The following is a 13760-nucleotide window of genomic DNA, read 5'->3' as shown; positions in this document are numbered from 1 at the left end:
AATTTTCTATAGAAATAAAATGTTGACAAAATGTTCTATAGAAATAAAATTTTCTATAAAAATAACATTTTTACAAAATTTTCTATAGAAATAAAATATTGACAAAATTTTCTGCAGAAATAAAGGGCTGTTAAAATTTCAAGGGCCGATGTTGATTTTGAATAAAACACAAACTGTTTAGGAAATTATTGTAATTTTATTTTATTATGATATATTGGTCTTACTCAATTATGCATGGAATAAAATATCAGCCAAATGGGCGCCGCGACCTCGGAGGTGTGCCTCCATCCGATGGTCCAAATTTTCGATGACGCTGAGGCATAATGGAGGTTCTATGCCGTTAATGTGCCGAATTATCCCATCCTTTAGCTCTTGAATTGTTGCTGGCTTATCGACGTACACCTTTTCTTTCAAATAACCCCAAAGAAAAAAGTCCAACGGTGTCAAATCACATGATCTTGGCGGCCAATTGAAATCGCCATTACGTGAGATAACATGACCATTGAATTTGTTGCGCAAAAGAGCCATTGTTTCGTTAGCTGTGTGGCAAGTGGCACCGTCCTGCTGAAACCACATATCGTCCACATCCATATCTTCCAATTCGGGCCATAAAAAGTTCGTAATCATCTCACGATAGCGAACATCGTTCACAGTAACTGCCTGACCGGCCTCATTTTGGAAAAATACTGCCCGATGATGCCGCCAGCCCATAAACCGCAGCAAACAGTCACTCTTTGTGGGTACATTGGTTTTTCGACAATCACTCTTGGATTCTCATTCGCCCAAATGCGGCAATTCTGTTTATTGACGAGTCCACTGAGGTGAAAATGTGCCTCATCACTGAAGATGATTTTCTTCGAAAATTGATCATCCACATCATAATAAGTCTGGATAACTTTAATACGTTGTTGGATTGTGTATCTCTCCATGGTTCAAATTGAGTAAGTCTGAAATAGAGAAATATCAAATAAAATTCGGCAAAAAACTTAGCGTTTAGGTGTGGTTCACATTCAACATCGACCCTTACAATTTAACCACCCTTTACAATTTTGACAAAATTTTCTATAGAAATAAAATTTTGACAAAAATTTCTACAGAAATTAAATGTTGGCAAAATTTTCTATGGAAATGAAATTTTGACATTTTATGTAGAAATAAAATTTTCCAAAAATTTTCTTAGAAATAAAATTTTCCAAAAATTGTCTTAGAAATAAAATTTTCACAAAATTTTCTATAGAAATAAAATTTTGACTAAATTTTCTAGAACATAAAATTGTGACTAAATTTTCTAGAGCATACAATTTTGACAAATTTTCCAAAGAAATAAAATGTAGTCAAAATTTTCTATAAAATACAATTTTGATAAAAATTTTCTATAGAAATAAAATTGTGACATTTTTTATAGAAATAAAATTTTGAGAAAAATTTCTACGAAAATAAAATTTTGACACAATTTTATATAATATAAAATTTTGAAAGAAATTTTTATAAAATAAAATTGTGACATCATTTGCTTTTAAATTAAATTTTGACAAAATTTTCTATAGAAATAAAATTTTGACAAAATTTTCTATACAAATAAAATTTAGATAAAATTTTCTATAAAATAAAATTTGACAAACTTTTCTATAGAAATAAAATTTCGACAAAATTTTCTATAACATAAAGTTTGACAAAATATTCTATAGAAACGAAATTTCTATGTGGTGTAGTGTATAATTAAACATATAGTCAACAATTGTTCTATAAAAACAAAATTTTCTATAGTAATCAATATGAAATAAAAATTAACATTAAAATAAAATTAAAGTTAGAATTAAGTTTAAATTTAGTGTAGTTAAATAAAAAATAAATTTATATTTAAAATTAAAATTCTAATTATTATAATTAAATTTAAGTTAAAATTAAATTAATTTCAATAAATTATATTATGTGGTTTTTATTTTTATTCCTAGAAAAGATATCATGCCTTCCGTTCTCTACAATCCACCAAAAGCTAAACCCGAAGCCGAAACAAATTCCCTCAATGAAGAATCGAATATAGAGACCAAAGAGGCAGATGGATCGTTAAAACGGAAATCCCTTATTGAGGGCATTCGGGAAATTCATGCAGAATATTGTTCAAATACATCCATCCATGGATTTCAATATTTTGGTCAACAAAGGCCACGGAAGGAGGTCATTTTTTGGATAGTGGTAATTGCAATCGCCGTGTTTTCTTGTACCTCAATTATAGGGAAAATCTATGTAAGATGGTATGATACACCGGTTATAGTAAGCTTCTCGGAGAAAAGTACTCCCATATGGAGTATACCCTTTCCCAGGGTTACCATATGTCCGGAAACTAAAAGGGCCATTAATAAAACAGTGGGTAAGAGTGCGGGAAGATACTTTATAAAGGACGGTGGTATATTTTAGAATATTTTTTTAAATTCTTTTCTTTAGATGATACTTTCTGGGAACTTTCTGAAAAACTGGATGCATTTGAGAAAGGAGGTCGTCAATTTAGTGAAAATTTCACCCATTCCGATTTGGAGGAAACACTTACTTTGATGCACATTTGTTCCTCGGCAACTTCGGATAGGGAGCCCTATCTGAAAGAGATCGATTATATACGAACTTTGAATAAAATGCTTCCCGATTTCGATAGATACTTCTATATTTGCATGTGGTTTGGCAATGAAACCACCTGTGGAGATCTCTTCACCCGTGTCTATACCGATGAGGGTATATGCTATGCCTTCAATAGTTTAAGGGCCAACGATATGTATCACGATGTGGTAGTGCGAAATAAAATGAGAACTGAAACCTCAGAAATCTATAACATTGCTCCTCTGAACTGGTCGTTGGAGGAAGGCTATACCGATGTGGGTGAATTGCATACCTATCCAGCTAGAGTATTAAATTCGGGATCCACAGCTGGTCTTAGGGTATTTTTACAAAGTTTCATAGATGAAGTGGACTATACATGTCAAGGACCCATTCAAGGATTCAAGGTAATGCTACATTCACCCGATGATGTACCCTCGGTATCGAAACATTTTGTTCGAATCTCTATGGACAAGGAGGTTATTATAGCTGTCAAACCAAAAATGATTACCACCTCAGCCGATATAGCCGCCTATGACCCGGCCAAGAGGCGATGTTTTATGCGTAAAGATCGCCAGTTGAAATTCTATAAAATCTATAGCCAGAACAATTGTGAAAGGGAATGTCTAACAAATTTCACTCTCTCTCAATGTGGCTGTGTTCATTTCTCAATGCCCAGGTCTGCAGACACCCCGATATGTGGTGAGAATAAAATCGAATGCTATATGAAAGCCCAGAATGAATTGAATCTGAAGCAATTCAAGGATGGCCTACAACTAGCCAAGGAGGGCATAGCTCCAGCAGATAATTGCAATTGTATGCCTGCTTGTACCTCATTGGAATATGAGGCAGAAATATCCGAGGGACATTTCGATTTGGTTAATACCCTGAAAGCCTATGACGATTTGGATTCATATAATGAAGAGTATCCTGGTGGCAAAATGTCCAAACTTTTAATCTATTTCAAGGAGAATCAATTCATTACCTCAAGACGTTCCGAGCTCTATGGTGTCACTGAGTTATTGGCCAATTTTGGTGGTGTTTTTGGACTATTTATGGGTATCTCCATACTTAGTGTTGTTGAAGTTATCTATCATTTCACATTGCGTTTGTGGTCGAATATGACGCGAACTATAAGAGGTTAATTTGAAAAAAGATTTTTTGCAGAAAATTCATTAAAAACTAAAATATTTCATCTTTATATTAATAAAATTAAATTTTTATAAGCCAATAGCCCAAGATTGCTTATTTTTTTTATACATTTATTATAATTTGTAATTAATGTAAATATTTTAATAATTTAATAAGAAATACATTTTTAAATAAAAAAACGCATTTCTTATTTTGGATATATTTTTATATTAGCACAAATTAATAAAATCAAGTATATACGGTCATAAGTTCGCCCTGGCCGAAGCTTATGTACCCTCCACCATGGATTGCGTAGAAACTTATACTAACGACAGTCAACCATGATGGATTGTGATACTTGCCGATGGGAAAGTATCTTAAAACTTCTTAACATCGTCTTCTAAACTATATGTTAGTCCATACGTGTTATATATTAGACAAAACAAAGGTATATATATAGGAAAGTATTCAAATAATTACGAACCGATATGAACTTTTGCGCGGTAATTAGAGAGCCAAAATTGAAATATGGGGGGGTTGGTTTATCTGAGGGCTATATATAACTATAGATCGATATGGACCAAGTTTGGCATGGTTGTTAGTAGCCACATACTAACACAATGTACCAAATTTCAACCGAATCGCATGAATTTTGCTCCTCCAAGAGGCTCCAAAACCAAAATCCGGGGATCAGTTTATATGGGGGCTATATATAATTATAGACCGATATGGACTAATTTTGGCATATTTGTTAGCGACAACACTAACACCACGTACATAGTTTTAACCGTAGGTCGAAAACCTTTGTATCTAATTTAATATCATAATTATGGGTTTAAATTCTTTAATAAATAATAAATACAAATTTTAAGCGGATCGTATGAATTTTGCTCCTCCAAGAGGCTTCGGAGGTCAAATCTGGGGATCGGTTTATGCGGAGGCTATATTTAATTATGAATCTTCATGGTCCACTTTTTGTGTGATTAGTACCAAATTGTAGCAAGATTAAATGAAATTTGTGTATGCAGGAGGAAGTAAAATCAGGGGATTGGTTTATCTGGGCGCTATATATAACTATGGACCGATATGGACCACGTTTGGAATGGTTGTTAGAGACCATATACTAACACAGCGTACCAAATTTCTGCCGTATGGACTAACTTCCAATTTAGAAGACGAATTACCACAACCCAAGTTATTCGATTGTGGGTGACAGTCGTTAGTAGAAGTTTCTACGCAATCCATGGTGGAGAATACATAAAATTCGGCCTGGCCGAACTTACGGCCGTATATACTTTTTATACCCTCCACCATAGGATGGGGGTATATTAACTTTGTCATTCCGTTTGGAACACATCGAAATACTGCTCTAAGACCCCATAAGGTATTTATATTCTGGGTCGTGGTGAAATTATGAGTCGATCTGAGCATGTCCGTCCGTCCGTCTGTTGAAATCACGCTAACTTCCGAACGAAACAAGCTATCGACTTGAAACTTGGCACAAGTAGTTGTTATTGATGTAGGTCAGATGGTATTGCAAATGGGCCATATCGGTCCACTTTTACGTATAGCCCCCATATAAACGGTCCCCCAAATTTGGCTTGCGATTGCCCTAAGAGTAGGAAATTTCATCCGATACGGCTGAAATTTGGTACATGGTGTTAGCATATGATCTCCAACAAACATGCAAAAATTGGTCCACAACGGTCCATAATTATATATAGGCCCCATAGAAACGGACCCCCAAATTTGGCTTGCGAGGCCTCTAAGATAAGCAAATTTCATCCGATCCGGCTGAAATTTGGTACATGGTGTAAGTATATGGTATCTAACAACCATGCAAAAATTGGTCCACATCGGTCTATAATTATATATAGCCCCCATATAAACCGATCCCCCGATTTGGCTTGCGGAGCCGCTAAGAGAAGCAAATTTCATCCGATCCGGCTGAAATTTGGTACATGGTGTTGGTATATGTTCTCTAATGACCATGCAAAAATTGGTCCACATCGGCCCATAATTATATGTAGCCCCCATTTAAGCCGATCCCCAGATTTGACCTCCGGAGCCTCTTAGAGGAGCAAAATTCATCCGATCCGGTTGAAATTTGGTACGTAGTGTTAGTATATGGTCTCTAACAACCATGCAGGAATTGGTCCATATCGGTCCATAATTATATATAGCCCCCATATAAATCGATCCCCAGATTTGTCCTCCGGAGCCTCTTGGAGGAACAAAATTCATTCGATCCGATTGAAATTTGGAACATGGTGTTAGAATGTGGTCTCTAACAAGCACGCAAAAATTGCTCCATATCAGTCCATAATTATATATAGCCCCCATATAAACCGTTCCCCAGATTTGATTTCCGGATCCTCTTGGAGGAGCAAAATTCATCCGATCCGGTTGAAATCTTTGTATAAGGCCGCTAATAACCATGCCAGAATTGGTCCATATCGGTCTATAGTTATATATAGCCGATCCCAAATCACACAAAAATTGGTCCATATCGGTTCATAATCATGGTTGCCACTCGAGCCAAAAATAATCTACCAAAATTTTATTTCTATAGGAAATTTTGTCAAAATTTCATTTCTATAGAAAATTTTGTCAAAATTTTATTTCTATAGAAATTTTTTTCCAAATTTTATTTCTATAGAAAATTTTTTTCCAAATTTTATTTCTATAGAAAATGTTTTCAAAATTTTATTTTGCCAAAATTTTATTTCTATAGAAACTTTAAACTTAATTTAATCGGTGTTAGGAAGTTTTAAGATACCTTGCCATCGGCAAGTGTTACCGCAACCCAAGTAATTCGATTGTGGATGACAGTCTTCAGTAGAAGTTTCTATGCAATCCATGGTGGAGGGTACATAAGCTTCGGCCTGGCCGAACTTACTGCCTTATATACTTGTTTTACATTTAAAAAATCGATTTTCGACTTTAAGGAATATTGAAAAACCTACATTCAAAATATTTCTATAACCACGCTACAGCCTACAATAATGGCGCTGTCGCACTGAAATTTGGCACAGATTCATTTTTTGTTTGCAGACAGGTCAAATTCGAAGATGAGCTATATCGGTATATATTTGATATAGTCCCCTTATAAACCGATTTTAAGACCCCAAATAGCGTAGCTAGACAATTTTCCTAGGGGGCTATAGCTCCCCTAGCTAAAAATTAGTAGACTGAACTTATAGGTTCAATTAATGTTTTATTTTATAAAAATGAATAAAAAATCATACATCAACATAACTAGACAATTAATTTTTAATAAAGCAACTAATAGTAGTAGTTATTTTAACTACACAGGATTTTTTTTCGATTAATTTTTTATAGCTCATTTTTTCATATTGTCAGACAAGCATTGGAATGCATTAAAAATTATAAAAATTATTTATTCGAGAAAATATTACAAAATTTTTTCATTCACATTCAAAATACTGAATTCGGATCACACCTTAAGAAGTGATGTAAATTCAGTGCAACGGCTGCTGAAATTGTGGACATCCTTTCTATGACAATTCATACTACAGTCATCGCTTCTCCGCCAATTTTGCACCCCTCCGAGACCCAAAAAAACTTTTTCACTAGTTTTCTGGGGGGGGGGGGTCTAAGCCCCCTCCCCAGAGGCCTTCCTACGCTTATGGCCCCCATATAGACCGATCTCCCGATTTTACTTCTTGGGACTCTAGAAACCGTAGTTTTTATCCAATATGTGTGAAAGTGGAACTCTAGCGGTATTTTAGTTGCGCCGTAATAGGTGTGCCGAAAATGGTGAGTATCGGTCCATGTTTTGGTATAGCCATATATATGGACCGATCTCCCGATTTTACATCTTGGGCTTATAGAAACCGTAGTTTTTATCATATTTGCCTAATATTGGAAATCTGGTGGTATTTTACGACCATAAATAGATGTGCCGAATATATAGTATATCGGTGCAGGTTTTGATATAGTCCCCTTCAAAATCGGGCCTCCGATTTGGGGTCCAGATTCTGTAGGTTTTTCAGAATCACATTTAGGTGTGCTGAATATGGTATGTATCGGTTCATGTTTTTGGCATAGCCCCCATATGGGCCGGTTTCCCGATTTAACTCCTTGGGCTTCTAGAAACCGTAGTTTTTATCCGATTTGCCTGAAATTATATACTGATATATAGAGCAGTATATGATATCTTACACTCAAAAAAAAGTTTACTTGGATCCAAAGATTTTTGTGGTATTGATTCCGAGCCAAAGATGCGGCTTCTTTAAAATAAAGAAATTTTTTAGCGACCTATCTGTCTTTAAATCTAGGACCAATAAAATTAAAATTAGGAAACCTATTTCATTTATTAAATTTTCATTCTCTTTACAAACAAATGCCAGTTTATAAATTCAAATTATAACGGATACTTCAAAGAAAAAATGTTTTCTTAATACAAAAAAAAAAAACTTTAAACCAAAGATGCTAAATCCTCAAAATAATTCTTTGCTTATATTTGAAGCTTCTTTATCTTAAATCTAAAAATTCTATATTTCAGTTAATTTAAGGACAATTTCTTTAAATATTTAGTAAATTTCGCATCCTAAAATTTAGGTTGCGTAATCTTTAATATCGCGTAAATATTTTTTTCAGTGTAGACACCCAAAAACCTGTATCGATTTTTTTATCGGTCCATTTGGTAAGGCCTCCATATAGACCTATTTTACTTCCTGAGACGAACTGACCTTGATAACTGCATGAAACTGAAAGTATAAAGTCCAGATTTTTCGGGCAAAAAAGTCTTAGTAACATCATAGTCAATCTTGGCCTACATTCATATTCCATATACATACACGCAAAAAAATAATTCTTTCCTCCCAAACGAAATTTTAGACAAACAAAGTTCGTTTCTCATTTGCTTTTCGCTGTAAGGAAGTGTATTTGGAAGAAAAGTATATACTTTTTGTGGTAAACGTTTATTCTTTTCCAGGATGTAAAAACAATTTCATAAAGACTAGCTCAAAAAAAACATTATTTTCTTGCTAATTGCATTGTCCCTCACATCTTTCTCACATCCACGAGGATTTTTAGTTCTTAACACCTTTTCCTGTAATACCAACAATGTAGAAGAAATTATACGATTTTATAAATTTTTAAATTTTTTTTTTACCTTTCGCCTGGACGGAGAATCGAACCGCGGACCATGCACATTGTAAGCCAACACACTAACCACTGAGCTATGTACCTGTTATGGTCATCAATAGATAAATATCCATATAAGTTATATTTATATAGCATAGCTTGCGGCGCCCACGAACCGAATAAACAAAGTTTATTTAACAGAAACAAACATTTAGTTTGGCACCGTGGAGCAGTGGTAGCTACGTCCGACTCTCATGCCAAGGGTCGTGGGTTCGAGCCCTGCTTCGGCCAAAGTTTTTTCTTTTTGCTTCTGTTTTTTTACATATATTCCAGATATATTCGGAAGATTCCGAAAAAATGTTCAACATTACATTGTACTATATTAAATTTTGAACTGTAAAATGTGTCTTATTAAAGACCTAAAGTCAGAAAAGAACAGTGTTTGATATAAACGAAATGGACTGTGTTGTTATTTCAAAAATAACTTTTTTTATTGAAAAAATAAACATTTTGAAACAAACGAATTTTTTTGGTGATAAAAGTTTAAATTTTTCGAAGCAATTCAAAAAACTCTAACAAAAGAAAAACGTTTTCGGTACACGTTTTCGAAACGTTTTTTTTCTTTGCGTGTATATAGTAATGTAAATAGATGTGTCTAATTTAAAATGTCCTTTATAATTGACACCCATTGCGAATATTTTCATGGATTTTGTAGTCATGTGTAAGTTTTTTAATCCGATTTTCTTACAAAAGCAAAAACCAAGCATTGAATGGGAAAAGCATGACTATTTTCTATGTCCTTTCGTAGTCCATGCGAGAGATTATCACAAAACATTACTAAAATTAAATCATTCCCAAGTTTAGGTGGTGTTATCGTTTTCCTATTGCTACTATACAAGTATATAACTAAGCATTTTCACTAGGACATAAGTCAGTGTTAACTTTGCTAGATAGTCATGTGGACATAGAATTAAAGGAAGCCTACAGATATTTCAAATTTACAACAATAAGGTAACAAACACAAAACACATAATTATAGACATAACTAATATTTACATATTTTGTCTGCTTATAAAATATGTTATACAGAGAGAAATTATGAGGAAAATTTAATTTAATCATAATAAATAAAATTACATTAAAATTAAAATTACTATAAAATAATTTAGAAAAGAGAAGAATGTTAATAAAATAAATATAAAAATATATATAAAACATACATAAATATAAATATATAAAAAATATATTAATAGTAATTTAAACAAGTAAGTAAAGTAGAAAGTCGGGCGGGGCCGACTACATATATATACCCTAAACCACCATTACAGAATTAGTAATCATAAGCATTTGTGGGGTAACATATAGGTCTGGGAGATAAACCGCAGTTGCATCTTTAAGGGGTATTTAAGGGGTACATGTCTATGGGTGCTTTGTGTCAATCTGACTATAGCTCATAGTCAATGTTGCCAAGGAATATGTTCGGTTTACCCTACAAGGACAAAAAAAGTTTCCTACTTTCCTATACATTCCCAAACAATTTTCCCTACTATATTTATACCCTGCGCCACACTGTGGAACAGGGTATTATAAGTTAGTGCATATGTTTGTAACACCCAGAAGGAGACGAGATAGACACATGGTGTCTTTGGCAATAATGGTCAGGGTGGGTCCCTGAGTCGATATAACCATGTCCGTCTGTCCGTCCGTCCGTCTGTCTGTGAACACATTTTTGTGATCAAAGTATAGGTCGCAATTTAAGTCCAATCGCCTTCAAATTTGGCACATGTTCCTTATTTGGGTCAGAATAGAACCCTATTGATTTTGGAAGAAATCGGTTCAGATTTAGATATAGCTCCCATATACAGTCGACTCCGCTTTAGCGCAATGCGCTTTACTGAAAAACCTCGGATAACTGAAATCGATCGCATTCCCCAGTTGTTTTTTCTGTCCATTTCATTTAAATTACTCCGCTTTAGTGAAACTCCGCTTAACTGAAAAAATCGGATTACTGAAAAGTTTTTTGTGTTCAAATGAGTTTCGTCACATTAGTATGACTTCGCTTTACTGAAAATGCCACATTCTCGCTATTGAGAGAGAGTACATTTTCTTCTCCGTATTGAGAACGCTTTATTTCAAGTGAAGATGGCACTTTCAAAACAGTTTAAATCACTCTGTAAATAAAATCAACTGAAAGGTAAAATTGTAGATGGCACACACACGGAATCAAACACCTTGTTTTTATTATTTTATGTACATAGCATTGGTCATAAGTTCGGTTAACTGAAATTGAGTGGATTTTTTTCCAGTTATACGGAGTCCGCTTTACTGAAACTTTTTCAGTTATCCGAAGTTCGCATTACTGGAAGTTTTTTTCAGTTATCCGTAGTCCGCTTTAGCAAAAACTTCGGATAACTGAAATTAAATGGCTGCATTTTTAACGTTTCAGTAAAGCGGAGTCGACTGTATATCTTTCGCCCGATATGGACTAATATGGTCCTAAAAGCCAGAGTTTTGGCCCAATTTGGTTGAACTTTTGCACAGGGAGTACATTTAGCATTGTAGCTATGCGTGAAAAATTTGGTTGAAATCGATTCAGATTTAGATATAGCTCCCATATATATCTTTCGCCCGATATTCACTTATATGGACTCAGAAGCCAGAGTTTTATCCCGATTAGCTTGAAATTTTGCACAAGGAGTACAATTGGTAGTATAGTCATGTGTGCCAAATTTGATTGAAATCGCTTCAGATTTAGATATAGCTTCCATATATAGTTTTCGCCCGATATGGACTTATATGGCCCCAGAAGCCAGAGTTTTGGCCCAATTTGGTTGAAATTTTGCACTGGGAGTACAATTAGTAATATAGTCATGTTTGCCAAATTTGATAGAAATCGGTTCAGATTTAGACATAGCTCCCATATATATGTTTATCTGATTTCGACAAAAATGGTCAAAATACCAACATTTTCCTTGTAAAATCGCCACTGCTTAGTCGAAAAGTTGTAAAAATGACTCTAATTTTCCTAAACTTCTAATACATATATATCGAGCGATAAATCATAAATAAGCTTTTGCAAAGTTTCCTTAAAAGTGCTTCAGATTTAAATGTTTCCCATATTTATTTTTACTAAAATTGTGTTCCACCCTAGTGCATTAGCCGACTTAAATTTTGAGTCTATAGATTTTGTAGAAGTCTGTCAAATCTGTCCAGATCGAGTGATATTTAAATGTATGTATTTGGGACAAACCTTTATATATAGCCTCCAACATATTTGACGGATGTGATATGGTATCGAAAATTTAGATCTACAAAGGGTATAATATAGTCGGCCCCGCCCGACTTTAGACTTTGCTTACTTGTTTTCGTTAAATTTAAAAAATTTACAAAACAAAAATGGTTCTAAGTACTTTATTATCTTAAAACATGAATATGCAACGTATATAACTTGGAATATAAATTTGTACTACCACAACGGTTGCCACAGTTAGTAGAATTCTATAGAAATTAGTAACCTTTTTTGTTAAATCTCTTTAAAAATAAAATTTTGGAAAGAGTTTCTATAAACAAATTTTTGTGAGAAATTTTTCTATAGAAATAAAATTTCTACAATAAATTCTATAGAAATAAAATTTTGAGACAAAATTCCACAGAAAGAAAATTTTGAGAAAATTTTTTATAGAAATAATATTTTGAAAAAAAAATTCTATAGAAATACAATTTTGACAAAATGTTCTATAGAAATAAAATGTTGACAAAATTTTCTACAGGAGTACAGTTTACCACACATTGTTAAAGATCAAACCTTGCCGGCTTCTAATTTCCTCCTCTAGAGCCACCAAAATGTAAAAATTATTACAAATTGTGTTGAGTGAAAATGTCCTACATTATGGGCCTACGTCCCTACAAGACGCTAAATATTAGAAAACCCCTACATATAGGGAATTTCCCCTAATTCTAGCAACACTGGCTGTGTTGATATTGCACCTACGGAGTTAGTATGCCACTAATATTGAGCCCATTATTAAAAAAGAGAAAATCGTTAAATTAGTGTGGGTAATAAATACAAATTTGTAAAAATCGAGCAATATTCTTATATAAGAGCTACAAGTACGTATAAGTACGATCGGCTAGTACATCAAATTTGAGTAACATTGGTTAATAAATAAGAGTACTATGGTCAAATTTGGGAAAATCGAGCGATGCATATATATGGAAGCTATATCTAAATCTGAACCAATTTGCATAATATTTTGCGGGTTTGATTATTACCACAAAAGGTTACCTTGTGCAAGATTTGGGTACGATCAGTTAAGAAATGAGGCCTGTATGGTCAAGGTAATGTAAGGTTATTAGGGTCGAATTTTTCAAAATCGGGTGATACATATATGGGAGCTATATCTACATCTGAACCGATTTCGATGAAATTTTGCACATACCATTAGTACTACAGAGGACTGAATCAAGCCAACTTTGAGTAAGATCGGTTAATAAATAAGGTTTATATGGCCAAATTTGGGAAAATCGGGCTATACATATATATGGGAGCTATATCTAAATCTGAACCGATTTCGATGATTTTTTGCACATATAGTTAGTGCTATATAAGATTACATTTAGCCAACTTTGAGTAAGATCGGATGATAAATAAAGGTTTTGTGGCAAAATTTGGGAAAATCGGGCGATACATATATATGAGAGCTATATCTAAATTTGATCCGATTTCTTCCAAATTCCCATTTGTCGAAATCGGGCGATACATATATATGGGAGCTATATCTAAATTTGATCCGATTTCTTCCAAATTCAATAGCGTTCGTCATTGTGCCAAAAAAAAAACTCCCTGTACCAAATTTCATCAAAATCGGTTAATAATTGCGGCCGGAATCCTGTGAACAACAAATACATGGACGGACGGACACCAAGCG

The 13760-nt window shown here is 33.9% G+C and overlaps 1 protein-coding gene across 1 annotated transcript; it reads left to right on the top strand.

The window, feature by feature from the left end:
• Positions 1-2461: 2461 nt before the first annotated feature.
• On the top strand, positions 2462-3734 carry LOC142239691 (pickpocket protein 28-like). The gene has a single exon (XM_075311476.1). The coding sequence runs from the start codon at positions 2553-2555 to the stop codon at positions 3732-3734; it is 1182 nt and encodes a 393-aa protein (XP_075167591.1). The 5' UTR covers positions 2462-2552.
• Positions 3735-13760: the final 10026 nt, after the last annotated feature.

This window comes from Haematobia irritans, chromosome 5 (genome assembly GCF_050003625.1).
Source record: "Haematobia irritans isolate KBUSLIRL chromosome 5, ASM5000362v1, whole genome shotgun sequence".
In the NCBI taxonomy this organism is placed as follows: Eukaryota; Metazoa; Arthropoda; class Insecta; order Diptera; family Muscidae; genus Haematobia; species Haematobia irritans.
This window is presented reverse-complemented; position numbering and strand designations above follow the sequence as displayed.

Bases quoted from the DNA above. Each gene is read 5' to 3' on its own strand.
- LOC142239691 (XM_075311476.1), top strand. From the start codon at position 2,553: ATGCACATTTGTTCCTCGGCAACTTCGGATAGGGAGCCCTATCTGAAA.